Below are 26,791 nucleotides of genomic sequence, written 5' to 3' on the forward strand. Positions count from 1 at the left end.
TAAAGTTATTTCTTTTCTTGAGCAGTAGCTAAATCCACTTCTTCTCTGTCACTTTCAGGGGTTTTTCTGACATTGATATATCATCATTTCCTTTCCTCTTCACACCTCTGGATTACATGTGGCATAGCTTTCTGGAACTTTTAACTTCAAGTACATACATGTAGCTCTTCTTCCCAGTAATCAAAAATCTTTCTCTTTTTTTGCTTTCAATTATTTTTATTTGCAATGACAAATCCACCATTAATACAAGCTGTACCTATTCCATAAAACTCAAGCCCTCCGCTTAATTGTGGACTTTTCCTTAACTGTCAGCTTGGCTTTAGCAATGTTACCATTTGCTAACAAAGCTCGCTAGCAAAGATGTAGTCCCAGTGTTTTATATTTGTTTCCCACAGACCAGAAAATAAGCAGGACAGGAACTAGAAAAAGCAATTAATGAAAAAAAATAACTGCACTCCCTGCTCTGAGAAATTATTTTCCCATATGATGTTCTAAACTGCATTTCACCTTCACATTCATTTATCGACAAATTAAGCCTTTTTTTTTTTCCTTCCCTTCTTGTAGGTATCATTCACAAAATATAGCTTTTAAAAAGTACTCTTTCATAAAAAGTCTCTTTGGAAGTACAGGTTAGAAAGATTCTAGTCATGACTCAGTGATGCACTGGATCTATTTTCACATTGCCTTTCAACAAGGTGAACTTAATTTTGCTTTTATTTTTCCCTTTTTATTAAATATTTCAATATCATGTCTATATCATTTGGAGAAGATCTTTGCTAGAGGTTGCTAATGCTAATTTCACAAAATTGGCCAGTAGTATCACAGCTGGTTTCCCAGCCAGCTGTTGAACTTTGCCATCAGAAAGCCTTCAGCTACTGTTCTCTCTCATCAGCCTCAACACATCCCCACCCTTGTTAACACCTCTTTTCTCCCACAGTTCCCTTGCAGCTAGAGGTTTCCACCCTAATCCCCCACTTTCCTTCTACTCTGTGAGGTCACCAGTCTCCATCCAAAACCAGTTGTTTGGGTTTTTTTACCTGGAAGCACTTCTGTTGTTTTGAGATCACTTTTTTGGGTGACAATTCCTACATTGGCTTTATCTGTGACCTTCTATCTCCTGTAATCATTCCTCTTTGGGTCACTGTTTGGACACCTTAGCCAAGCACAAAGTGATTCTGCAAGCAGGATATACCCATCTTAGAAGTATAAAAAAATGTTTATTGGTTATCATACACAAACGTTGCTACTAGGCTAGGCATTCCTATGCTCACCACCTGTTACAAGACAAACACAGAGTCTTTGCCAGGCAGGCAGGAGTCAGGAGGAGAAGAGGCAGTTCCTGCAGCTCCCTGGAACACAGCTGCAGCCCTGCTTTTTCTTTATGATTTTATAGTTGCCCATGTCAGTGCTTTTCCTTGTCTTACCCTGTCTGCAATTTCAGCTTTCTCATCTCACATCAATCTCCTCTTCGCAGTTTCTCACAGCTTTTTTTTTTTTTTTCTTCCCACAACTCAGCAGTGTCCTCAGAAGCCTGTGCCACAGTTGCGTAGCTGTGCAGTATCAGCAATGGGCCTGGTATCCTTAGAGCACGGATGCCCAAACAAACTTCAAGACAGAGGGAGTCTCACACTTTTTTAGCACTGAGCTGACTGTGACACAGGACGTAAGGAAATGGATTAATTCTACGTGGCTACCAGTCAAACCCACAGGTTTGAGTATCAGTTGCTCAGCAGTGATCTTCTATATGCTCATGCTTACCTCATAAGAAAAGCTTATCCTTTTCCTTGTGATGCACCATTAGACATTTCTTCACAACTTAATATACTGCAATAGATCATTAAATTTTCTTGAACTTTTCAATCCATGTATCAGCATTTGAATCTAGGCCAATTTGAGTTAATGTTGCAGAAAAATGCATTAAATCCTTTAATGACACCTATCCAAAACAAGAATCTTCCACCCTCCCCATGAAAATTTATTATGCAGAGCTCATAGAAGAGAGACATTCAGTAGGAGACATAATTTTTAAAAATATACAATTCTGAATAATATGCGTAACATCTTTGTCAGTACTAAAACAAAACTTTCAAGTTAAGCCTTACTCTTGAAGATTTTTTTTCTGTATGTCTCCTCATTTTCCTGGCAGCACTCCATTTGTGGAGTAAGAATTCAGTCTTAGTGGTAGAGACACGTTATAGTAGTCACACCAGTAACCAACTTAATCATGCTGACCAGAAATGTAACAAAGTAATATTACCAAAAGCTCCTTTTGCTGCTGTTGCTTAGCCTGTTAAGGGAACTGATTTTACACACACCTCCAAATAACTTGTAACTTAACTACATTGGTGCTCAGAAATACCTAGTCTGGCAAACACCATGTTGTAAAACCTTTGAAATATTCATATAACTCATGTAAGCCTTTTTTTCTGTACATTTTATTCTTAAGAAAATAAAAGAGTATTACAAAGAACAATTATTAAAGGAACAAAGAATGAAAGATATGTTATGCTATAAAAATGTTGAATATGGATAAATTTATCTAAACATGAACATGTGACAAATAAAAATAAGCTTTGACACTTGAAGGGTAAGGGTCTGATCAAGTCTAGCTATGGGAAAGGGAAAGAGGAAGGAGTGAGTTGAGATAGGGAACCAAAGAAGACTTATTTATATTTTCTTCCAAAAGGGCAAAAGAGACATGAGTGCCAGCTGCTACATTTGAGAGACACTACCTCCATTTGTTGTCCTTGGCAATGACTTGCTTTGCCTATACTTGGAACTATCCCTGATTCAAGGTTTAATTCTCACCAACTCAGAAAGCTTAATCTACATCACTCATTTTCCAATTCATTAATAGATCAGACACAGTACAGAAGGAACAAGAAGATAACTCATGTACTTGAGTCCACATCTTGAAGGATGGGAGTGAAAACAGTTCTCCCGCCATGTTTGTGACCTTTGTACTCGCCATAGCTGTCAACCAAGTATCAATTTAGATGCAAGTGTGGTCCTAATGATACTACTGCCCACTACAAATTAGAACTCTGTGTATAATTAAAACAAGATTCTTTTTCCACCACTAGCACTCATCTGGTTTTCTCATCTAAAAGCTCATCCTTTAAATATGGGGAAAGAGTGCAGGATGATGAAAAAAGAAGGCAGTAACTCCACACGAGATGGTTTGGCTGCTGCAAGGCAATCCCAGGACTGTTATGCAACTACTCCTTTTTAGCAGTTGAAAAAATGACTAAACTGTACACAACCACTTTAGACAACAGAAGCTGTCAAGGTTTCCCCCCAAAATGGCTGCCCCTCCTTCTATCCAAAATCCATATCAGCCCCTCCCATATTAAAAGAAAAATAGATACCAGAGGTGAAGGAGGCTAACCCGTGTAAAATCTGATGTATCTTTTTTTCCCCAGCTAGTTTAGTTTTAACCCCAGTCAGACCCTTGGGAGAGCTCTCTCTTCTATCTCACAGGCATCTTTGCTCTCCCTAGTTTTCTTCATCCATTGTAGGCTACAGGATCCCTCTCCATCTTGAATTCGTGTGCTGTGTTGACTCTTGTACTCGTCTGCCAGAACACAACTAGAACACAAACAGGAAAAAAAAAAAAAGAAAAAAGAAAAAAAAGAGAAAAAAAAATCAACTTTATTGCCGCCCTGAGGTCACCCTTTCAGCAACAGTGAGCCCCTCCCAACACAGTGCCCGGCCCGGCACCAGGGCGGTGCTGGGTGCCAGCGGGGTGCGGACACCCGCCCACACGACGTCTCCTGGTGGCAACGATAGCTCACAGGTGACGACATGAGGCGGGCGGAAAGGCACCCCGCGGGCCTCCTCTCCCGGGAGGCCGCAGGAGGAGGCGGCGAGGCCAGCCCAGGCAGGCACGCCGCCACACCCGGCACCTGTCGGCCAGGTGGGGAAGGCAGAGCGAGCTCACCTCACCCGGCGACAGGCTCCCCTTGAGGGCTGCGCCCCTCGGAGGAGCCCCAGGGCGCAGCTTCTCCCAGCCCTCGGGACGCGACTCTCCGTCCCCCTCCCCCAGCTACCGCGCAGCCGCCGGCTGCGCAGGCGTACCGGGGCGGTGTCACGGGAGAAGGCCGCTCCGCCAAGGCTCCGCGGGCGCCGTGCCCCCTGCCCGCCCCACGCACGGAGGCCGGACGAGGGAGCACGGCGGGGCAGCCCCGGCCATCTCGCGAGCTTTGGCGCGAGGACAAGCCACCCGCGGGCGGGCTGCGTGGCGGTTGGGCGCGCGCGGGCGGGGCGCTCGGCGCCTCGGGGGTGGGGCCGGGCTGAGGCCGCCCGGGTCCCGCCGCGCCCCCACCGCCGAGCGGGGGCCCAAGCCGTCGGCGGCCTGCGCTGCTCATTGTCGGAGCTGCTCCGCAGCTGTTACCGAGGGAGTCGGGGCCGTTCCGCCGCGGCCCGGGCTCTGCCTGGCAGCCGAGAGGGGCAGGGCGCCGCTGCTGTGTCGCTTGGCCGCGTTGGACCCCCCGGGCGGGTCTGAGGCAGGAGCCTGCGTGGGGGAAACGCGGAAAGACTGGGGGGGGGGGGGCGGGGAGGGGAGCTTAAAACTTGAAGGGATGTGGCCTGCTTAAAAATCAACCTTCTTTTGTAAATTTAGAAGTTTAAAATTAGACGCAGTGACTTTTCTTAATGTTGTATTCGCTTCAGTTGTCACTTGACGCTCTGTTTTTGTTACATTTAAATACTTTGTCTCATCGTTTCAGCTCGGTTTTGCTTGTTTATATCGGTTGTTTACTGAGCACAAGTGGAGGGAGGAAAAATCAGCTTGCATTGTAGGCCTCATCTCACGATACATAAGATGAAGCAGAAAACCTGAAACTCACTTATTTGATTGGGATGAAATTTGAAGTTGATAGTGTACCTCTGAGACCTTGCCTACACGGAATCACACTGGGTTTGTTTGCAGCAGTAGTCAGGGCAGTAACCTGCTTTTCATCTGAACAAGTAAATTTCCATATGTTATTCTTTAAAGTCTTGCTAGATGTAAACCAGACATATTTGATTTGTGAGTCACTCCTACGATATCCTTGTAGCATAGAAGATTACAAGGCTTGCCTTGTACAGCCAGCATGCTTGAGTTTTTCTTACTAGGATCTTGACATCACCACTTTATTTTTGTGAACAATTGGTTTGAAGTTGCTGGAACTCTCCTTGTGCGTTTTTCAGGTGAGGTAGAAGGAACAGTGTATTCATGTTGTTAATTATAAGGGACAGTTTGTTTGCTTGTTCTTTGCATTACTAACAATTTTAGTCCTTCCTGTTTCTGAAATGAACAATTAACTTCATAGTGGCGAACAACACAGTGCCAGATGGAGGCTGGTGAGAGCGAGAGAGTAGCTACTGAACAAAAGTTCTGCCTAGAACTGTTTCATTGCCAAGTGAATCAACTGTTAATGCATCTGCCTTTAAGCGAGAGGGTTGTGAAGAGGGCCTTGTTACAGTATCAGAGCCGTGATGTGCAACTAAGTTTGAACTACTTTCTCCCCCCCCCCTTTTTTTTTTTTTACCCTGAATGTTTTTAAACAGATTATGTTTAGAAGAGACAAAGTTTTGACTGTTTACTTCTATGGTGTCTAAGTGCCTCTATTAATACTTCCTTTGTAACTCCATGGTGAAACAGCTTCTGAGAGCATCAGTTTGGTTACCACATCATCTGGATCCAGAGGTCACTTTTAAGAAAATGTGGACTGCTAAAAGTCTTTGTAGTGCTCAAATACTGTTGCTTCAGTTGAAAGAAAGCACATTCTGTAGTTGCACGTTTCCAAAAACTCAGCAGTTCTGGATTGGAATTCTAAACAATTGCACCATAAGAACGCCATGTAATGGAGTTAAATTCCAGGTAAGTATTTTTGTGGTGCTCTAGGTATAAGTGATGTGCATCAAGACAGTGATAATACAACTTCTTTTAGAATCTACAGAGCTAAGCTTTTGATCTTGCAGCCTTATTTAAGAATTAAAGATGCCTTTAATATATCAAGGTAAAGGGGCAGGCAGCAACAAGTTGCAGGAGAGCCAGTGTTTCAGAATAGAATTTTTGTGTTAGTTCTAAGTTGGGAAGAAACTTCCCCCCCCCCCCCAAATTATACTTCAGACAATACTGCATGATAACTGACAGGCTTATTAGTTAGTGACAGCTGTTTAGTGAAGAATAGGACCAGAGTTCTCTGGAAAATGTTTTACTAATGCAATGTTGCACAAAAAAGGCGGGGGGGGGAACCCAATTTTTATTGGATTGGTAAGGGAGGATAAAAGCATAAGAATGTGATTATAGAAGAAATCTGTGGATATAAACAAAAATAGTGGGAAAGGACAGAAAATTAAGGCTAATCTTGGACACTCACAGTTCCAAATGACAATGTTTATCTTTTTCTAGATGTCTAATTAAGTTCATCTTTAAAATATAAATTGCTGCATGTATAAATAATGCAATATTGTGGTTTCAACTAGTTTAGAGGGAACTAAGCAATCGAGAAATTTAGATGGCTTTATGACTATTTATCCTTAAACAGATTAATAAAGCCAGTTAAAATAATGTTCATCTTATATTTACCTATTGTTTCTCTTGTTAATAATAATGTTTGTCTGTATGATTGTAGGTTTCCAAGGTAAATGATAAACGATCAGTAGTAGATGCAAGAATGGCTACTAGTGCAGAGGGAACAAAAGTAGCTGCTGGAAAAAGTCCCAGTGGAGTATGTGATGGAAGCCGACATTCATTAGAAGGTATTGAACCTTTTGCCACCCTCTTCTTAAGAAGTCAGACTTCCTTGTCCTCTCTAGACATCTTGTATTAATGATAAAGATGGTCTAAACTCTTAATTTGAAGGTTTTGTATCATGTGATGTGTTTATTTTTTTAATTATAAGGGGATTATACTCAATTTTTATAGTTTGCAAAGACTCATGTAATTTTCTTAAGTGTCTTAATGGCTGATTGGATTGTATACTGAGTATTTTGTATTATTATTTTAATTTTTTTTCCTTCAACTTCATCAAACTCTTACAATGCTTATTCTGTGTGACTGGATAGATGTAAAACTTAGTTTTCCCGTTCTCTTGCTAGCAACTGTGGTGACTCTTAAGTAGAGTACAGTCTGTTGGATGGGTTATTGTTTTGTGCGAGCCTATTTTTGACTAGGAGAATCAATTTCTTCAGTATTCACTGAGGGCTCTGAATGGTTTGTGATGGTAGTGAACTTTTTTTTTTCCTGTTATAAATATGAAAAAACAATTAAACATTCCAGTGTGAATGGTGATATCTGATTCAGGTAAATTAGTAATTATGATTATGACCTTTATTTTAGCAATACTGCCTAGCTAAACAGTTCTTTCCGTAACTTTGCTTGTTTTGTCATTCCTACCTAATAACTAATCCTCAAATGTGCATCATACATTTTAGCTCCTGTGCTTCAGGGTGCTTGGTCATTCGCGTTCTATGTATATTTATTTTTGTTTGTAAAGGTTTTTTTAGTCAGTTGCTTTGGGCATTTTCAACTTTTGTTTACAAATGGGATGACAGGGAGGTACTTATGACTGGTTAAGACACTGAGATTGTACACTGTTTATATAATTATATTGCTCAGGAAACAGCAGTATGAGAAATTGTTGTGCTATTTCTTGTGTGTGACAACTAGGAAGACAGTACCTCTCCTGAAAAGCTATGTTGTACTACATCATAATTTGGCTGTACACGCTTGTCTCTGTACATACATTCTCTTGTGGGTTTGCGTTACAAACGGATGAGATACTGCTGAGTAAACAGAAATGTCCTTCCCCCCCTCCCCCCCAGTAGTGAAATTTTTTTTTTTTCCAGATGCAACAATTTTTTAAATAGAACTCTTAGATTTATGTTTACAGATAATGCAGGAGCATTCACGAATAAAGTAATGAGATTGAACAGCCCCACTGTCCTCCTAGTTTCTCCTTGTACTTTTCTTATGTTTCTGTGTTGTTTTTTTCTTGTAGACAACAGAAGCATACCTATCCCCTTTGCCAGTTAAAATCTTTATATTTTGAAATTTGCCAATCATGGAAGATAACAGTGTTTTTGAAAAGCAGTGGCAAAAGCATTTGCTATGTCCTATTTATGTCATATCTCTACAGTGTGTGCACTGTCTAGCTGAAACGTACTTGTGCATCTTTTAAGGTTCATTGAATTTTTTTCTTTACACATGCCAATATGATAAATTTGAGTTAATAGATAGTGTCTTTAATGGTCAGAACTTACGTTAAACCCTCTAGGAGTATTTGTTCTGAAGTCTTGTGGAACAGGTATACCATGTCTAAGAGAGCAAGATTTCTGCTATTTGCTTAGGCAGCTAAAAAAATGGTCTATGTCCACATGTGACTGTGTTCCTATTTCTGGTACTCTGTAAGAAATTGGCAGGGAAAAGTCATATTGTAAACTTAATTCTCTGGATGTCCCCTTGGGAGGTGTTATAACCCTACTATTCTTTTTAATCAAAAGAGCAGTGATCTACCAGATCATCAAAGCAAAAGACATTGTTGAATCATACTGTCTCTGAAATACACCATTTTAACTTGCAAATCAAGTGTTGCCATGACATATTTGCAAGAATCAAAAGAAATGGGAAAGTTTATATTCTTATAAAAGTGAGTATCTTGGTTTCCTCTTTCTTGCTTTTCTGATTTTACAGGACATTCATCTAATGAATGCTTTCTTATCTTTTCCTCTTACTCAGAGATTCCTTTGCAATGTGAAACGACATTGCTTAACTGCATCTGTTGAGCAGATAGATCCTTATAGAAAAATGATTCTTATTCATCTGTATCATCTTTGTAGCTAAGTGCTTTGTTACAGATTTGTTGTAAGAGGCCTTGAGTTCAATGTACAGAACCTCCCTGCAGGTGGATGCACAGTGCTGAATGAAGATGTTAAATGTTCTGTTGTTTCTTCTCTATAATGCTGGTTATTTGCAATACTCTACTGCTTTTAATATTCTGAATAAAGGAAAGAAGACCTGATTGTTTCACCCAACAACAGAGGTACTAGCTATCACTTAGGAGCTAAACATTACATGATTTTTTCAATTAACAAGTGGATAAAGCCCTGAGCAACCGGATGATTTGCTCTGATAACTGACCCTGTTTTGAGCAGAAGAAGGTTGGGCAAGAGACCTCCTGAATTATTCTATGATTCAGTGGTGATTTTTTTCTTTCATTATTTACCCACTTGCAGGGTTGTTATATTTCTCAGTCGTGCAGCTAGATGTAACCACTGGATCTGTCATTTGAACCTGAATGTCATCTGCCAGTTAACATTTGTACTGAAGTTGTTTTAAAATTTCACGTATATGTGACAAATACATAGTGTAGACCTGGGAACTGACCCTAATTATAAAAATGTAGTGACTTGGTAACACAGCCATGCTGTTCTCTTGGGGAACTTGTAAAACAGTGCTGTATTACATGCCATACAAATCCAGTGGATCAAGTACTTCTGTTTAAAAAAAAAAAAGAATTATTTTTAGCTGCTGTTTGGATTGCATTAATTTCATATTTTTCAAATTAGTCTACTCTTAACAGAGTGTGAAACTAGCAGCATTCTTTAAAAGTATTCCTTTACTTGAAATCTTAGTGTTCTTTTTTTCTTTTAGCACGTTCATGTCTCGCTGAATCCTTTTGTCAGTCAAGAAACTGATGTGAATACTCATTCAATAACCTCTGCCTCTTGGGTAGGGGAATGAAGAAGGAGTAAGAGAAGTATGGGATCTAAGTGTTAAGAAATTAACTCTCATCAAAGAATGAATGCCATGTATCCAGACACTCAAGAGAACAGTGGTTACTCACAATAACTGATAATTAAATAGGACTAAAGTTCATAGAAGACAATACACAGCTTCATGAGGAAGTTTTAAGAGAAGGCATGAACATCAGACTTTAGTCGGTATATTTTCAGCAGCTTTTGATCTGAGATTCAAATAATCTCTTCAGTTCACATAACCTTTTCTGTTCCTTTCGCCTTAGAGAAAATGTACCAGCCAATTCTTTATACATTGAAGTGTGATTGTCTTCTACATTCGTAGGGATTTTTTTTCTTAAAAAAACCCCAAACATTTAATCTAAAATTTCTTGCTGCAACTGTGCTTTAGATACTCTTTTTAGTTTTCATCTTTTTTTTTTGATTTTTGAACATCTAAATATTTTCCAGCAGGGAGGGATACCTTTTAGAATGCTTTGTAGATGAGCCTTGTAGAAGGTTTAGAAGATGTATATATACATGTACATAAGCATACCTATGCTTGTTTTTACACTTGTGTTTCTTAGTTACATTGCATAGATCCCTTAGACGTAATTCTTGGGATTTCTGAACTCTTACTTTGCTTATTTATTTTCTGACTGATCAACTATGTAAACGTGGTCCTTATATCATGTTTCACATTAATAGTGTCTTGAGCCTGAAATCTGTTTTGAATAAAAATGGGAATTAATTCTTCCATGCTTGCTTTTCTTCCTACTTAAAATGCAATTGCTTTAACCAGCTTCACCACACCTGCAGCATTTGGTTAAACTCCTGAGAGTTTAACTAGCCTGAAAGGAAGAACATCATGGCATCATACTTCAAAGTCTATTTTTGTTTTCTTCCGTGCTACTAAAAAAAATAAATCTTCAAAGTAGAATTGTGTTTGTTGTTTTCCAATAAAATCTTGAGTAAACCTGTTTTTTATCATCTCTGCTATACAGTGATTTTTCTTTAAATTAAAAGAGCCTTTCTTTTTAAAAGTAGTAACGCCATTTATCATTTGCTTCATTGCAAATGCCTTTCATTGCCACAGCAAAAGCCAACCTGAAATCCTTTGTATTAGTACAAATGTGTTAGGTATGTTACAGGTATTCATACATATAAGTGAATATGTAAGCCTTTCCAGTGTAAAGGGAGTAAAGAACAGTTGATAGACTGCCTTATGATAGTGTAGTGTTTTAGCAGAATAACTGATGCAGCAGTGTGACCTGGCAGTATGAGATGCTTGTTCTTGGTGTCTCTCCCGGCCTTTTTTTTTTTTTTTAAATAGTAAACCTTGTTATGGCTAAAAGAGTTGAGTTTAGCATATCTTCTTATCTACTGGTTTTGAAAGCTGTTTCTTCCTCTCATCTTTCCTGCTCTTCCCATTTCTGAGCTGAAGAGGCAATTTAAACCAAACTCTGTTGCTCTACAAGTTTGCCTCTCTCCATCAGAACTCATACTACAGTGTCTATAAATGATTTCCAAAAGAAGCATCTCATCAGCTATCTCATTATGAACCAGAAAAATCAAGTATATTCCTGAGTATACTGATTTTTTTTAGTCCCATTCATATTGAGAAATTCCCAAATATATTAGTTTATTTTTAATTCAATAATAAGATAATCTGTACAATATCTTGTATATCTGTACAATATAATCTGTGGAATATCTTGGTCTTATGATTGTAGTTTTTGCAGAAACAGAAGATCTAATAAAATGTACAGCCTTATTTTTCTTTTTTAATAAACCACTCCTAATGATCTGAACTTTCTGCTTGTGTTTTTTGTTAAATTGTATCCTTGACACCTTCAGAGTGTGTGTGTTTTCATATATTAAATGCTTTGTATTTTACTTTGCTGTGCGGGAGGGTTCCTTATTATTTTAATAGTAGCAACAATATGTTGTATTTTCTAAATAAGAAATTACTTTAAATAAGAATTTATCTATTAGTGATTACTAATAATACTAGTAAACAAATGAGTTCCAAATGTGAAGGAAAAATTGCTTTCTTAGAGAATTATATTGGGTTCAAGGCTGTGTGTGTGTAAGGTGAATATGATGACACAGTAACCAGCAATTTTATAATTAATTTGATTTTTATTCTAGGTGGCTAATAACGTTTGTTTTCCAACAAGATTCATTTATCACTTTTGAGTTGCTACTTTTTTTTTATTTCTTTGACAAATTAGATGAAAATGTGCAGTTACATTGTGTTTATATATATTTTGATTGAAAAAGGGGTTTGTGCTAAGGAGTATCGTAGAGTTGTTAATTTTGGAGATGCCAAACTATCTGCTACTTGTTTGGTGTATTTAGAAATCAAAAGGTTTTACTGTACTTAAATTGTTTTTTGTTATACACATATTATATGTTCTGTGCCAAAAATATATATGTATACTGTAAGATAAAATTAAGTGATCCTTTTTCTGACTGTGAAACTTTATTTCCACAGCAAAAATGAAACATATCAATCTGTCATTTGCAGCTTGTGGGTTTCTGGGTATTTACCACTTGGGGGCAGCAGCTGCTTTTTACAGACATGGTAAGAAGTTACTGAAAGTTGTGAAAGCTTTTGCGGGAGCTTCTGCAGGATCACTGGCTGCCACTGTCTTATTAGCAGTACCAGAAAATATGGAGGTAAATTAATAAACTCATAGGTATAGGAAATGATCATTTACAAAGGACATTTTTTAAATAATCATCTACCATTAAGGATTTTTTTGATATTTTGGTTCTTGTTTTTCTTTTTGCTCCTTGTAAAGGAACAGAACTCTTGTATGTGTTTTCATTAACAAAATCTGTGACTCATGGGCAGAAATGTTTGAAGCAAATATTTCTTTATGAAAAAAGTCTGTCATATAAACTTTATATTTTAAGCTATGTAAATATAAATTTGAAGTGTGTGAATATTGAGTTGTATGCAACCAGGTATACTTTAATATACTGAAATGTATATGCACTTAATCACTGTACATTGCAAAGTTAATAATTGTTTCTTGGCTAGAGGTAGGGGGGTTTTAAGCAAATATGTAGCACCATCCTGTTATCCTTTTTTGAAGATAGATGAAAATGGTAGATGGACTGTACCTTTATAAAGTCAAAGAATACCACACACTGGCTCAAATTTTTTCCTTGTTGTCTGTGCTTCATTAAATGGTGCAAGAAGTGGCTTGTGCACCTCCTTTAAACTCAGCACAGTTCACGACTTAACAGCAGTAGCCCCACTGTATGCCAGGGAGGATTAACCCTCATGGCGTTCTGTTCTGACACGCTGCATACGTGTGTATTTGGTTTTGGTTTTTTTCTTTTTTTTTTTTTTTTTTTCCTCCAGAAATGCCACCCTTTTTTCACCATGGATATGGTGTCATGTAGAGACAGCAAAGTGATATTCAATGACTACTCTGTTACAGGTTCTGTGGGAGACCGTTGGCTTTTCTTTGTTTTTCCCCCTACGTTAAGACTACTTTGTCCTCCTGAAGTGCCTGTAGCGACTTTGCCTTAATATATGTAGAGGATTAGGCCTTGCCAAAATGTTAGTATTTCTTTAATATTGAATTATAATAAACAGAGTTATTGTGAGAGGAAAAAAGTCTGTTAGATTTTTGTTCTAAATACACTTAGGTTTCAGTCCAGTGAGCATCAGGTAACTTTCTCCAGGCCTCGCTTGTTACAACTTTCACTGCATTTGATTCAAACAATAGTCCCAGCCAATACCACACTTGGCCACTGATCTTTCTCTTTGTTTGTTGTTTGTTTCTGCTGTGGTATGAATTTAGCTTGCAGTTAGCTATGCTTCTGTTGCTTTCAGCAGTAAGTTCTTCCCTGGCCTCTTTTCACCCCACCAGCCCCCAGGTGCATTCTTTATATGATTCGGTATTCAGCGAGTTCCACTCTGTTGTGAAGAGAACCTTACTTGTATTCTGTTCAGGTGATACTCCTTTTCTGTAGCCTCTGACTAGTGGTTCGGTTTCAGGCTTCCCTGTTATAATGCATACCTCTGACTTTAATTTTGTATATGTTCAGCACAGCAGCTAGCCTTTTGTTAGCCCAAGGAAATTTTTCTGCTTATTCTAGGCTCCAGGTATGAACGTTTGTTCCCAGCGTGGTCCAACTTACAAAGATCTTTCTAAATAAAAATATTACAAGAGTTTTTATTTTTTATGTTTGTAGAAACTAAGCCTATATTACATTCAATCTGATGGATTTTTCCTTCAATATATGTCATTTTAATACAAACTGAAGAATGTTTCATGAAGCTTTTAGTCCTTTTTTATTATTTACTTTTTAGTCATATTGTTATATTGTTTAAATGAAAAATTGAGAGCTATTTTGGAGAGGGGAAGAATTCTTCCTAATTCTCATAGAATTTAAGTAAATGCAGTGACCAAGTAATAGAATTTAACTTTTCATATCATGGTAATTTTATTATTACCTTTATTACATTTCTAACTTGAAATATTTTATATCCACAAATGTAACTCTTACATCAGTTAATTATTTTTTTCTTTCTATTTTTTTTTCCCTTTCCCAGTGATGGCTATGTTAGACAGGCTATAATTAGGACTTTCTCCATCTCCTAGTCTCAAAGCTCTGATACAACCTTTCCTTATCTTGGAGAGAATGTAACATTAAGGATTTTTTGTTTTGACTGTTGCTGTTCTAATATGACAGTTTGCAAATGTTTTTCAATTGTATCTTGGATTTTTGTCACTGTTGAAAAAACATGGGACTTGAGAATTCTAGGGAGGCTTATGGAGTTATAGATAAGTACCTATTTATTTCAAAAGTACCTTGATCAGGTTTGATGTCAAGTTTGCCTAACACAATGCAAGTAGTTACAATTTCTAAACATGTCCTCAGTTACTATTTAAAATTTAGATGTATTGTTTAATGCTTCTAGCACTAAAATTACAAACAATTTGTAGCTGTAAGAAATTGTCCCTTTTGGCAGCAAGAATTTTATGGTCTATTCTTAGCACTTGTAACATGGAAAGTAGTTTTCTGTGATTCATCTAGGTTTGGATTCATCCAGCTTGCTGTTACGCTTAGCTCCCTGTCACTTTATGAAAGTATCTTAGATATAAATATAGTAGTTCTGAGGTGCTTCTATGTAGGGTTTATGGGTTTCTTCTCTATTTAGAGATAGAGGTGTCTGAATGTAGAATAAATTCAAGACTCGGTGCATATAACTAGTTTTATATATTTGAATTGGCTTTGAACTGGCAATTACCTTGTAGGGTAAAGGTGCAAATCTAACCTATGTGAAATGAATTAGCACAAATCTTTACAGTGATGGTTGCTTTAAGAAGTATGGACTTCTTAATGAACTTTTTAAATAGATTTATTCAAAGGCCATGTAGAGAAAGTAGATGCAAGAACTGCTACAACCGCTCTGTCATACATGTGATGTGAGGAAGTGCTTCACCCAGCTTGCTCCTGATTTTCTACTAATCCTCACCCCAACTGTCTCCTGTTTCTCCTTCCATCAAACATTAATTCCTCTACCCTCCTCCTCAATGGGACACATTCACTTCTCTCTTTTTTTTTCTTTTTTTTTTTTTCTTTTCCCAGTCACATCAATCATTTATTTGTTACTAGCAACATATTTGTTCTTCATACAGGAAGCTAATAAGCCAGAACTCCAAACTATCTATGGAAAGATCTTTTATTCGGTAAACGTGTGAATATATAGGTGAATATGGGCATAATATATTTATTGAGTACCAATTTCAGAAAGTTGCATAAGATTGGATTTAGTTTTTTCCCCAAGTCCCTAAAATCATTGCAGAAGTTTGCATGAAGGGATAAAAAAAGGAATACAAATACTGAATAGTGAGTCTTAAGCATTCAGAATCTTAATTCATTGTTTCAGAATCTTTTTTCTAAAAAATAAATGCTACCTGTTCCTTTACTTTCCTTCTTATGGCTTTCACATCAAGCTATTTTTCTGCAGTCATTAACACTAGGCATTTCAGCTTGCATAAAAGAGGTTCTGTGTGCAGTGAAATCTGTTACCTGGTTTTCTGCAGTTATCTTTTCTTCTTATGTCACCCATTGTAGTATTCTGTTCATTAAATACTTCCATAGTATTTTATTCATTAAATATGTGTATTTGTTAGTAGCATGGGTTTTGCATTAGTGAGAAGAAATTGTAATAATTGTAATTTTTTTAATGCTTATAGGCATCTTAAGGTACTTGTATCTGGTTTTAGTACCAAAGCAGTCTTTGAATTAAGAAGTGGCTTTACACTTGAAATATAAATGATTGTTCTTGTAATGAGATGGTTCAGAGAACTCATTATTTAGCAGTGGTAATACGTAGAAAAATAGCCTTTAACTTTCCTTGATTGTTAAAATGATATTCTTGTGAAGGTTTGTTTGTTTGTTTGTTTTTTTTAATTAGGGATCTTGTTTTCTTAGAAATCAGTTTTTATAAAAGGATCAACATGTTGTTATGAATATCTTGTTACAAACCAACCAAATATGGGAAAATATTTTAGGTGGATCTTATAGCTCTCTCTTGACTAAAATTTTAGCCAGTACTATGTTTTAGATAGCACAGTTGAATATACTTCCATAACTAAAACATCCTTAATGGTGATTATTTTAATTTGCAGAAATGCAAGCAGTTTGCCTATGGATTTGCAGAGGAAGTTAGAAAATTGGACTTCGGTGCTGTAACACCTGGTTATGATTTTATGAAAACACTTAGGTACCTATCTTAATGCATCTATAAGGTCATTTTTGTGTGAAGATCTAAATGAAAATGAAGAGCGTGCATTTTTTTTTTTTGTACTGTGGGGAGCTCAGCACTCTTTCAGCTCTAACATATTTGCAAGGTTTTTAAATAATGATGGTGAATAATGCTTAGCATTTTCTTTACTCTAGGGAAGGCATAGAGTCTATTCTTCCTTCTAATGCTCACGAGATAGCTGAGAACCGGCTCTATGTGTCAGTCACTAACACCAAAAATGGGGAAAATCACTTGGTTTCAAGTTTTGCCTCCAGGGAGGACCTCATTAAGGTAATGAAGTAGAATATTGCTGCTTTAAATAAAAATGCTTGAGTTTCTTCAAGGCTTAGGAGTATGTTGTTAGCTGTACAATAAATCAGTGTTTTACTCAAGTAATCACTTATACTATCAGTGGTGCTACAACTATAACATATACAATGGAAGCAGAATTTGATCCTGCAGTTTCACACATTTTGCTAAAATTTATTTTTGTGTGTGTTTCCTTCATCTGTTTTTAAAGTACTGCAAAGTCTGTAACAGGGTGACTAATGGTTACATTAGATGAGAATAAAATAGAGGATCTCCAAATTTTGTAATAATTCGCTGAGTCTTCTTGCATCTCTTACTTCACTGATAACATTTATATTATCTTTCATCACAAAAGTAAGTAAAGAAAAGAAAGTTCCTGTCTTAAAAAATAAAAATTCCAGCATATTGTACAAGTCCTTGTGGAGAATAGATATGATGTAATGTTAAGTACCATCTATAAACTATATTTTAACTGTCGCTGGAAAGCATATCTTTTACTGCCCATCTCAGACAGTGTTTTAAAACAACAAAACTTCTGTACCCTCTGCTAGAAATCTTTCAACTTCCGTATGCAATTGGTTTCAATGCTTAACAAGCCTTATGGTTCCAAAGTTTTTCATAACGGCTAAACTGAATATGTGTTGCTACAATTTTAAGCTCTTATTTTCTTTTACTGTTCCCAGTGGATGTGGAAAGGCAGTTTATAATCTCCCACTTTTGAAATAGTGTTTTCATGTGTGAAAACAATCATCACATGCCAACATTCCTAGACTTGCAGTTCTTAAACTGAAGGTGAGGGAGAAGAGAGGCATGATTTGTATGTTTGTGAGGTAGCAGGTCACAGAACACTGTTGTATTTAGTTTGGAAAGGTGGGAGCAGTGAATAGGAGTCCACACTGGTCTCTTAGGGAAATACTGAAAGTGTTAGTTCTTCAAACTTGTCTTTCCTTACCTAGCTCTTGAGGTCTAAGTGACTTTAGAAGGAGGGCCAACTGCTTTCTTCAGTCTTATTGAAAACAATTTACACTTTGCAGGGAGCACCTGGTTTTGACTATTTCCTGTCACTAAACATTTTGTCCCCGTTTCTCTTAGTTTAGAAGGGCCAAAGTTACTGAAATGAAATTGAAGGAGAGAGGAGAAAAGGGAAAGGCCTGTCTGGTAGAGAAACAGCTACAGTTTCACATTTGGAAAATAAGAAGATAAAGCTATTTTATATGACCTCAGACAAAGCTCTGGTGCTTTAGGTCACTGGGAAGAGAAATAGGCAAGAAAAGAGTTCTTGAAGTGAAAGTTAAAACCTTCATATAGAGCCTTAATTAAAACTTATTAGGGAAGGAGAGATGTGTAATACTGAAAGTAGCTTAATTTGTTGTAAAAATAAATGCAGTTCCACCAAAAACACTCAAGGATTTTCTTACATAATCTTCATGGGTTGTGGGTCACCTGATCACCTTTCACATAGTATATACTCCAATCTGTAACCTGCTTCTGTTCCCCAGATTTCTTTTATGCTGCCATGCAAGTACATGCATGTGTATTCTCCACATTTAGCTATATGAAAATTTCTGACATATTGCACTTCATCCGCACATCTACCCTTTCTCTTTGAAATGCTGTATACTGATTGCATGAGTATATATATGAGTGGATACATAGGTATAGAGATAGACACACATTCTCATAGATATTTCTATAAGTGGATAGAAATGTATGTGCCATGTGTATGCACATCTATACATGACAGAAGAGGTGTCCTGGTCTAAAAAACAAATAAAAATTGAGAACTGCTGTAGACAGCAATGTAGGTTTACAATAGGACGAGTAGTAATTTGTTAATACTTGAATGTATTAAATGCAAAGTATCAATACTGATAAAAATATGTGAATTTTCAGGCTGTTTATGGTATTTTGGAAATTTTTAATTCTTAGAAATTCTGTTTTATTAGAAGACTAAACACTGTATTAATATGCCAGTAGAATGATTGGGCAAGTGTTGTCTTTGACAATTGTCCTGGTCTGAACTGAGATAGTTAATTTTCTTCATAGTAGCTAGTATGGGGCTATGTTTTGGATTTGTGCCAGAAACAGTGTTGATAATATAGAGATGTTTTTTGTTATTGGTGAGCAGTGCTTACACAGAGTCAAGGGCTTTTCTGATTCTGACACTGCCCTGCCAGCAGGATGGCTGGGGGTGCGCAAGACATCTGTCTCTCAGGGCAGGAAGTCTATATTGCATTTTTTTTTCAACATAGGAATATTTAGCTTCTGCAAAATCATAGATTTATTTTACATAGTGTAAGACTGAGTTCGTACTCTTTTGAATCACAGTAATCAATGAATTAATTTGTGATATTTTGTTTTAAGAGTTGTCACTGTCAAGTCATAAAAAGCCCAAATCCTACTAAATAGTTTTAATCATAATTTGACATACCACAACAAGAAGACATTTTGAGATTACAGTGATTTTATGTAAAACTAATATATTGACTGGTTACTGCTATATTATTTAATTTAGATAAATATATATGAAAATATATATTGGTTCAGAATTACTTTGTTGCCTTTTCTTCACTTTTGTTCTGTATTCTTTCTTGTTTCTTTTCTCTAGGTCTTGCTAGCAAGTAGTTTTGTACCAGTATATGCAGGAATTAAACCAGTGGAATATAAAGGAGAGGTAATTTTCATTAAGTTTAACTACCAACTTTGTTTGTTTGGGTTTTTTTTGTGGGGGCTTGTTTTTTGGTTTTTTTTGTAAGAGCATTCTTCCTTTGTGATGTAATTGTTTGCTCTTAGGGGAAGGGTGGGTGGGAATTGCAGTACTGTATTTTGTAGAATAGCTATTGTTCCTGTTGCTACTGTAGATTAACACCGTGAAAGATGACATGAGTTCGTTTCAAAAATTGTGGGTGCTGAGACTGAAGTGATCTCTGTAGCATGAAGCTGTTTCCTAAAGACGTCTAACACCATGAGAAGAAGCTTCTCTTTGTAAAGATGATTCTCACGATAAGCTGTGTTACCAAATGTTTTTGTGATTTAAAGGACCACCATTGTGCTTTTCTGTTTAATGGGAGATCTTGTGAGATCCCACCTAGAGTACTGCATCCAGCTCTGGGGTCCTCAGTACAAGACAGACATGGAGCTGTTGGAACCAGTCCAGAGGAGGGCCACGAAGCTGATCAGAGGGCTGGAGCACCTCTCCTGTGAGGACAGGCTGAGAGAGTTGGGGTTGTTCAGCCTGGAGAAGAGAAGGCTCCGGGGAGATCTAATTGTGGCCTGCCAGTACCTGAAGGGCCCTACAGGAAAGATGGAGAGGGACTGTTTATCAGGGAGTGTAGTGACAGGACAAGGGGTAATGGGTTTAAGCTGAAGGAGAGTCGATTTAGATTAGATGTTAGAAAGAAATTCTTTACTGTGAGGATGGTGAGGCACTGGAACAGGTTGCGCAGAGAGAAGTTGTGGAGGCCCCCTCCCTGGAAGTGTTTAAGACCAGGTTGGATGAGGCTTTGGGCAACCTGGTCTAGTGGAGGCTGTCCCTACCTATGGCAGGGATTCCATAGGATCTCTATTGCAGTAGTATTTCTGTGACTTGAAATAACGAGGTAACGAGGATATGTGGGTGGGTAATAGGAGCCCTAAAGCACGCAGTGTAGAGCCAGATACATGACATGTAACCTCATGATCCAGACATGGTAAGCACTGAAGTCAGTAAGAAAGGCTGGATATTGATTTCACTCTGTGAGGCCACCTATCATGTTAGCATCATATTCCAAGTTTCTTGAAAGCTTTACCGTAACAGACCAAAGTTCTGTCTGTCTGCATTTACACTAGTTTCAGGGAGTAAATTCCTTAAGGCTATAAGGTCCATGGCAGCATGGAATTGAGCTTACTCCCTGTTTGCTGCTCAAATCAACTGGCCTTATCTGTGCTTCAGGACAGTTGGTCTGGATCTTCTCTGGGCTACATATGTCACCTGCATACATATCACCAGATCATCTGGAAGTGTTTTTGAAATGTATTTCAGTATGTTATCTGCGGTACATGTTGCATGATATGTAAGGGAGTATGGTGCAGCTCTCCTGGAACAGTATCAGAAAATAGCCAAACCTGCTGCTTGCCTGTCCATACTGCCTATAGAGAGTGAACCCCAGGGTAAAGTGTTCCCAGCATTGCACTTCTATTTTCTTTTTAGGAAGAATGCTTTTTGGGAAGCATTTGGCTCATACTGGAATTAGCATACCTGTAGTATGCATGCTTGGAGGCTAGAGTTTTGGGGTGTATGAGCTAAATTGCATGGTAGCATAGGCATGACATCAGTCTGTCCATAGTATGTTTTCTTCTGGTTTGATAAGCCTAAAAGTAATCTGAAGGAAAAAGGAGTGTAAAATGACATCTGAGAATTTATAGTCTGTTAATGGCTCAACTAGCTTTTTACCTGGGTTGGGGATTTAAGGTGCCCTTGGACTAGGCTTCCAGTAACAGCGAGGCAAACTTGCTTCATGTGATATTATCTTTGTTTGAGTTGGTTTGGTGTCCTCTAAGTCTCTGGCAAGGTTAATCTTTAAGACAGATAAAGATCCACACATGATTGAGTTGACTGTATCTGATGATGAGGCTGTAGTTTGTGTCACTGTAGTTCTTACAGAACAGCTTTGTAAGAAACATCTACTAATAAATGGGTAGATTCTGTTAGGTCCAGCCTGCGTCCTCAATTTCATTGTCTGGTTTAGTTTTCATTGCACGTTATTTCAGAACTTTGTCTGTCTTTGCACTGTACTTAGAAAAAATAAACTAATTCACAAGTTCCAAGGAATTTGCCTCATCAGCAAAGAAGCATTTGTCAAGAATTTGTTAATGGAGTTAAAAGAATCTGAAGCATTATATCTCTTTATTTGCAGCATATAAATGTTTTATTTTAACTATGTAACATGAGGGACTATGGAGCTGAAATATCGTTGACTGAGAAGCAGTTTCTCCCAAATGCTTGAAAGAAAATAAAATGACAGAGGGCATATCAGCCAGGAATAACAGAATCTACAAAATATAGTGCTTAATAAAACGTATTGCCCTTGCCTTGGTAAATGTTTTGATTTTCAAATAAACATTGAAATTACATAAGAGGAGAGGGGGAAAAACCTAAATAATTATAATTTGTAAAAGTGGGAGAACTTTTAAATGGTAAAAGTACTAAGATAAACTCATGAAAGCCATTAATAATGTCATCTGTTACAGTGTCTTTGACCTAGCTTAGACAGGGACACCACTGTTCTTGTCACTGTAGGAATTACAACAAAAAGCCACTTAGTACTCCAAGGAGCATTGAATATAAATCCATAATAAATGACTATTTATAGATGCACACACAAAAAAAAGCCTTGATGTTAGAAAAGTTAAGGTATGTTGCAGCTTTACTCATAGTTATCGCAACAATGGCCTAATGGAGTTTGAGAAGTCTGAAAGATAGATTTAAAGGGTTTGGGATGTTTTTTTTCCCCCTCCTATTCTAAGGTGAAATAATCTCAGTCCTAAGTGTTGAGAAATAATGGTTTTTGAGGAAAGTGAAGGAATTCAATGGTGATTGTGGGTTCTGACATCAAGAGCTAATGTCAAGTCAAGCTCTAAAGCATGTTGCAAAATAATAGGGTGAGAAGGGCTGTGGAGACTATTGAATGTGAATATTTGTAGCTTATATTTTAAACTCAGGAGCATAAGAGAAGTGTGAAATGGCAAATTTAATTTGAGAAAGTGAAAAGAGGGTGGGTGGGAGGGACAAAGCAATGCCCCAGCCTTCTCCCCCCCCAAATGGTGCTTGATATATATCCAAGTGGAAAAGAGTAAATCCGTGTATCGCCAGATATGGGAGTTGACAGTAGAAGGAAGGGCAAGTGACAACAAAGTCATTTGGTTGCATGAACTCAAACATGGCGCTGGGACAAATCTATACCTATAGAATTAAAAGGTTTGCTTTAAGTGAGGGTAAAGGACACAGCTGAGAGGGATCTCAAGTGATATTCTGAGAAGGAAACTTCTAAGTTTTCTTGAGGGTGGGTTGGAGGATGCAGGGGCAGGAAGGATGAAGTATTCAGTTATGATCATACTGTACTAAGGTTACTTTGAAAATATTTTTATTTTCCAGTAGAAGTGGGTTGATGGTGGCCTTACCAATGGCCTTCCTATCTTGCCTGTTGGAAGAACTGTGACGATTTCTCCTTTCAGCGGTCGACTAGATATCTGTCCACAAGATAAAGGACGTGTAGATCTTTATGTTAAATTTGCAAAACAAGATATAATGGTGAGTTGCTTGCTTATTAAATAGCTTCAGAAGAAGAAAAAGTAGTTGAGTAGCTAAGGTTATTATTATTGTTTATTTTCTGCTTATATATCAACTTAAGTAATGTTTTGGCATTTTCTGTTTTCCAAATGGAGTGTAAACTTATTCCTAAACACAAGGGAAGGAAAATGTAGAATAAATTTTGTATTGATCTGGTACAAAATTGAGCAAATTATCACAGGCTACTAAATGTAATTAATCTAGTCTTGCTTTAAGTATCAGCTGTCTTTGACTAGGCAGAGCGTTTACAGGAAAAAAAAAATTAAGACTTCTGTAGACTATCTGATGAGAGGGAAACTCCAGAACATCCCTTCATGCGTATTGAATTTAGGTCCTTTAAATGAATTTAAAATACAAGTTTAAGTCATACATTTGAAATGGTATAAAAAGACTTGTCACCTCATTGCTCAAGAGAGCTTGTGTTAAGATGTTGCATATTTGTGACCACAACATTTTTCCAGAAGTTATTTTCTTAGATGTTACAAGCCATTTCTGTATATTGAAATATAGGCTAAGACTGACTTTTATGGCTTCTTTTTCATTGGTGACATTTCTGTCTTTGCAAGCTTTGCCTCACAAACTTTAACCACAGTATTGCTTCCTTTGATATGATGAAAGAAAATATTGAATAGCAGTAGACATAGCTGTCAACAAAACTTCATTAGAAAGAAAAAATAAAGATTAGCAATAATTGGTACTGGTTTTAAAGTTTCTTTTAGATGGTTCTTAATATGTTTTCTTAATTTGAGTAATGTCATCCTAAATTGGACTAATTTCTGAATCTTTAAAATCTCTCTGGGAAACATTATAAGTATGATAGTACTTAGTAAATGATTGTAAAGCGTGAAATTCTTGATTTCATATATATTGAAAATATATGCAATTGCTTACTGTATATTTCTTGTTTGTGATTTGTATCTAATACTTAGTGCATCTAGAGGAGGAAAAATGAGCTGGTGATTAGATTAGAATCATAGAATGATTTGAGTCAGGAGGGACCTCAAAGGTTATCCATTTCCAACCCCTCTCAGACCATGTTGCCCAAGCCCCATCCAGCCTGGCCTGGAACACTTCCAGGGAGGGGGCATCCACAGCTTCTCTGGGCAACCTGTGCCAGTGCCTCACCACCCTCATAGAGAAGAATCTCTACGTCTTTCAGTTTAGAGAGAGAAAAGTAATTGCAGTTACATTGCTTCTAGGGTCCTGCAAGTGCAGACTTGTGCAGAATCTCAGGCAACATTTTAAACTATTCCATTTGAAGCACCCTTAGCTTTTAGAGCTGTAAAAATATGAACTAAGAATTTTTTTATTTTATTTTATTTTATTTTTACAGTATTGTAATCTGCATAAAATGAGGAGTTGTATATCTTCATTTATCTGGATTGGAATGTGAACAATTTTCTGTGTCTGTGAACCTCCTCCATCTATTAGTTTCAGAATTTGAATAATTGCTGACTTCAAAAAATGGAGATTATTTTTATATTGGTCTTCAAAATTGTGTATAATAAAGTATGTGGCTAAAGTATTAATCATATAAATGAAGCGTTCGGAACTTTATTAAATCTAATTATATTTTTAATTTTGTTATAAACAATTTAATAACATCTTTATTCAAGAACAAAGTTCTGAAATCCTTTTACACCATCAAAGTGACCACTTGAGATGCTGAGTAGTTCCTAATTGGGTGGTAATACAAGCTACATTTATACTCATATGTTAAACATTGCCTGGGAATATTCCCAAGAATGTGGTTGTTTGCACTAGTAAGCTGTCAAAATATTTTCTTGCACAAGTTTAGCATGTGCCAGCTACCACTTTGCCAGATGGTTCTGGGAATGTTTCTGAAGTTTGTTTCAGAAACTTTGGGCAGTTTTACAGGCAGACAGCCTGTCTTGGAGGCTGTGAGCTTAATAGTGTATATGCAGAGCGTTTGTGCCAGTTTGTCTTGGCGCTCAGCTGTGTACCTGAACATGGTTAATTTGCTGGTGTAGGCATAGCCATGCTGGTCTTTTGTTTTTACATATGGTACATGAAACAGATGACAGAACAGATGATAGCAACACAGTCAAATCTAGGTGAGTTGCTTTATTAAACTAATTTATAGCTTCTCGCTCTGTTGCAGCTGTCTCTGGCCAACCTAGTAAGACTTAATCAAGCTTTGTTCCCACCAAACCAGGAGAAAATGGAGTCGTTATACCAAAATGGATTTGATGATGCTGTACGTTTTTTACTGAAAGAAAACTGGTTTGAATAGGTGGTACATAGAAAATTAACAAAACCTGATGGCTGTGAAAACACAGCTACAGGCATCCTACAGAATCTACATGATTGCTGTCCAAGTTCCAGTTTATGGAAATAATAATCCCAACGGAATCGCATCTGCTTCTGCTGAGAAAGAATCAGTTGCACTCTGAAGACCTGTATAAACATGTCAGAATGGAACTGCACTTGCCTGGTAATTCTCTTGTTTTGAGGAGGTTCAAGCTTAGATCCATTTTGTTTTAGCTAGGAACCTGAGCGTGGGATTTGTAAAAAGCTCGTGTTTTCATAACCGCAGAAATTTGGAAAAGTCTTTTTTAATGTTATTTGAGAGACAAATTGAGGTTGCGCCATGAAAAATTACAATCTGTATTGTTCACTTAATATAATATTTGTGCATGCTAATTGAATGCTTGCAATATTGCTGATCTAATATATTTTGCAGTGTTCTAAGGACTGTAACACTTAGTACTAGCCACAAGAAATAAAACATTTGCACTCTTTTATGCTGATATATGTTATTTGTTAACATTAAAAGTTCTTGCCTTTTTCAGTGAACGAGGTCTTTTAAAATTTGAAATACTAATTTAAATTTGTAACAGAAGTGTGATACTTGAAAGTAAAAATATCTTGTAAAGGAGGGTGTAAGAAATTGTTATATTTATTATGTTTTCTTCCTCTGCTGAAATTGAATAAATATATTTTCTTGAAACTTTTGTCAAGAGCTCATTTGTAAATTTCTCATAATGCTATAACAACCTGATTATCTGCAAAAAACCCAGTCTGTTGGAGAGAAGTTAAAGTCAGTCAGCAGGTAATGAACTCAGACTTGCGTATCTTATTCTTGCATTGACTACCTTAAGTGCAAGTTCAGTATTTTCAGTCTTAATGCCTAAATCCTAAAATTCACAACTATTTATTTAAAAGCAAACAGTGTTTGTGTTTAAAGTGTGTTTAAGTTGATTTCTTAATATTAAAAAAAAAAGTAATTAGAGTTTGAATTAAACATGTATGAAATTATAGAATTCCCCAAACACAGCAAAAAATCTGGAGGGGTGAGAAATAAGATTAAAAAAAAAGTTGTTACGGCTGTTTGAAAGCCTCTTCAGCACATAACCAGCAGATTTATATTCATATGTAGATTGATTGCATCAGATTAGGATTCATGTGGCGGGGATTGAATTCCTTTATTACTGTTTTTGATAATGAAAGGAAGAAAAAACAAAACAAAAAACAAAACCTGCTGATGGAAAGCACCTTACTTTCATTTTAGAACAGCAACTCTTTCTAGATTCTAGGTTCTGTATACAGTAAAAACAGGAGAGCTTGCAAGATTTCCAGATCTGTAGGACAGAATTTTTGCATGTAAGACTGAAACAAGTTACCTTTGTGCT

The 26,791-nt window shown here is 37.1% G+C and overlaps 1 protein-coding gene and 1 long non-coding RNA gene across 10 annotated transcripts; one reads left to right on the forward strand and one right to left on the reverse strand.

Annotated features, from left to right (window-relative positions):
* Positions 1-195: 195 nt before the first annotated feature.
* On the reverse strand, positions 196-4,080 carry LOC129201782 (uncharacterized). Of its 2 annotated transcripts, XR_008575489.1 has the most exons (3): positions 3,941-4,080; positions 1,759-3,588; positions 196-1,649 (listed from the first exon to the last, which is right to left on the reverse strand). It is a non-coding gene; the product is annotated as an uncharacterized LOC129201782 (long non-coding RNA). The 2 variants fall into 2 exon arrangements; XR_008575488.1 differs by having other exon boundaries at positions 196-3,588.
* Positions 3,659-26,109, forward strand: PNPLA4 (patatin like phospholipase domain containing 4). Of its 8 annotated transcripts, none has more exons than XM_054813496.1 (9): positions 3,659-3,916; positions 5,645-5,863; positions 6,621-6,747; positions 12,221-12,405; positions 16,386-16,480; positions 16,657-16,792; positions 19,419-19,484; positions 22,947-23,099; positions 25,243-26,109. In XM_054813496.1, exons 2-9 carry the CDS (start codon positions 5,705-5,707, stop codon positions 25,390-25,392), a joined length of 1,071 nt encoding a protein of 356 aa, XP_054669471.1. In that variant the 5' UTR covers positions 3,659-3,916; positions 5,645-5,704; the 3' UTR covers positions 25,393-26,109. The 8 variants fall into 8 exon arrangements, with proteins under 8 accessions (XP_054669471.1, XP_054669470.1, XP_054669472.1 ...); XM_054813495.1 differs by lacking the exon at positions 3,659-3,916 and adding an exon at positions 4,738-5,190; XM_054813497.1 differs by lacking the exon at positions 3,659-3,916 and adding an exon at positions 4,738-5,190 and having other exon boundaries at positions 25,261-26,109.
* Positions 26,110-26,791: the final 682 nt, after the last annotated feature.

Source organism: Grus americana, chromosome 1 (assembly GCF_028858705.1).
Source record: "Grus americana isolate bGruAme1 chromosome 1, bGruAme1.mat, whole genome shotgun sequence".
Lineage (NCBI taxonomy): Eukaryota > Metazoa > Chordata > Aves > Gruiformes > Gruidae > Grus > Grus americana.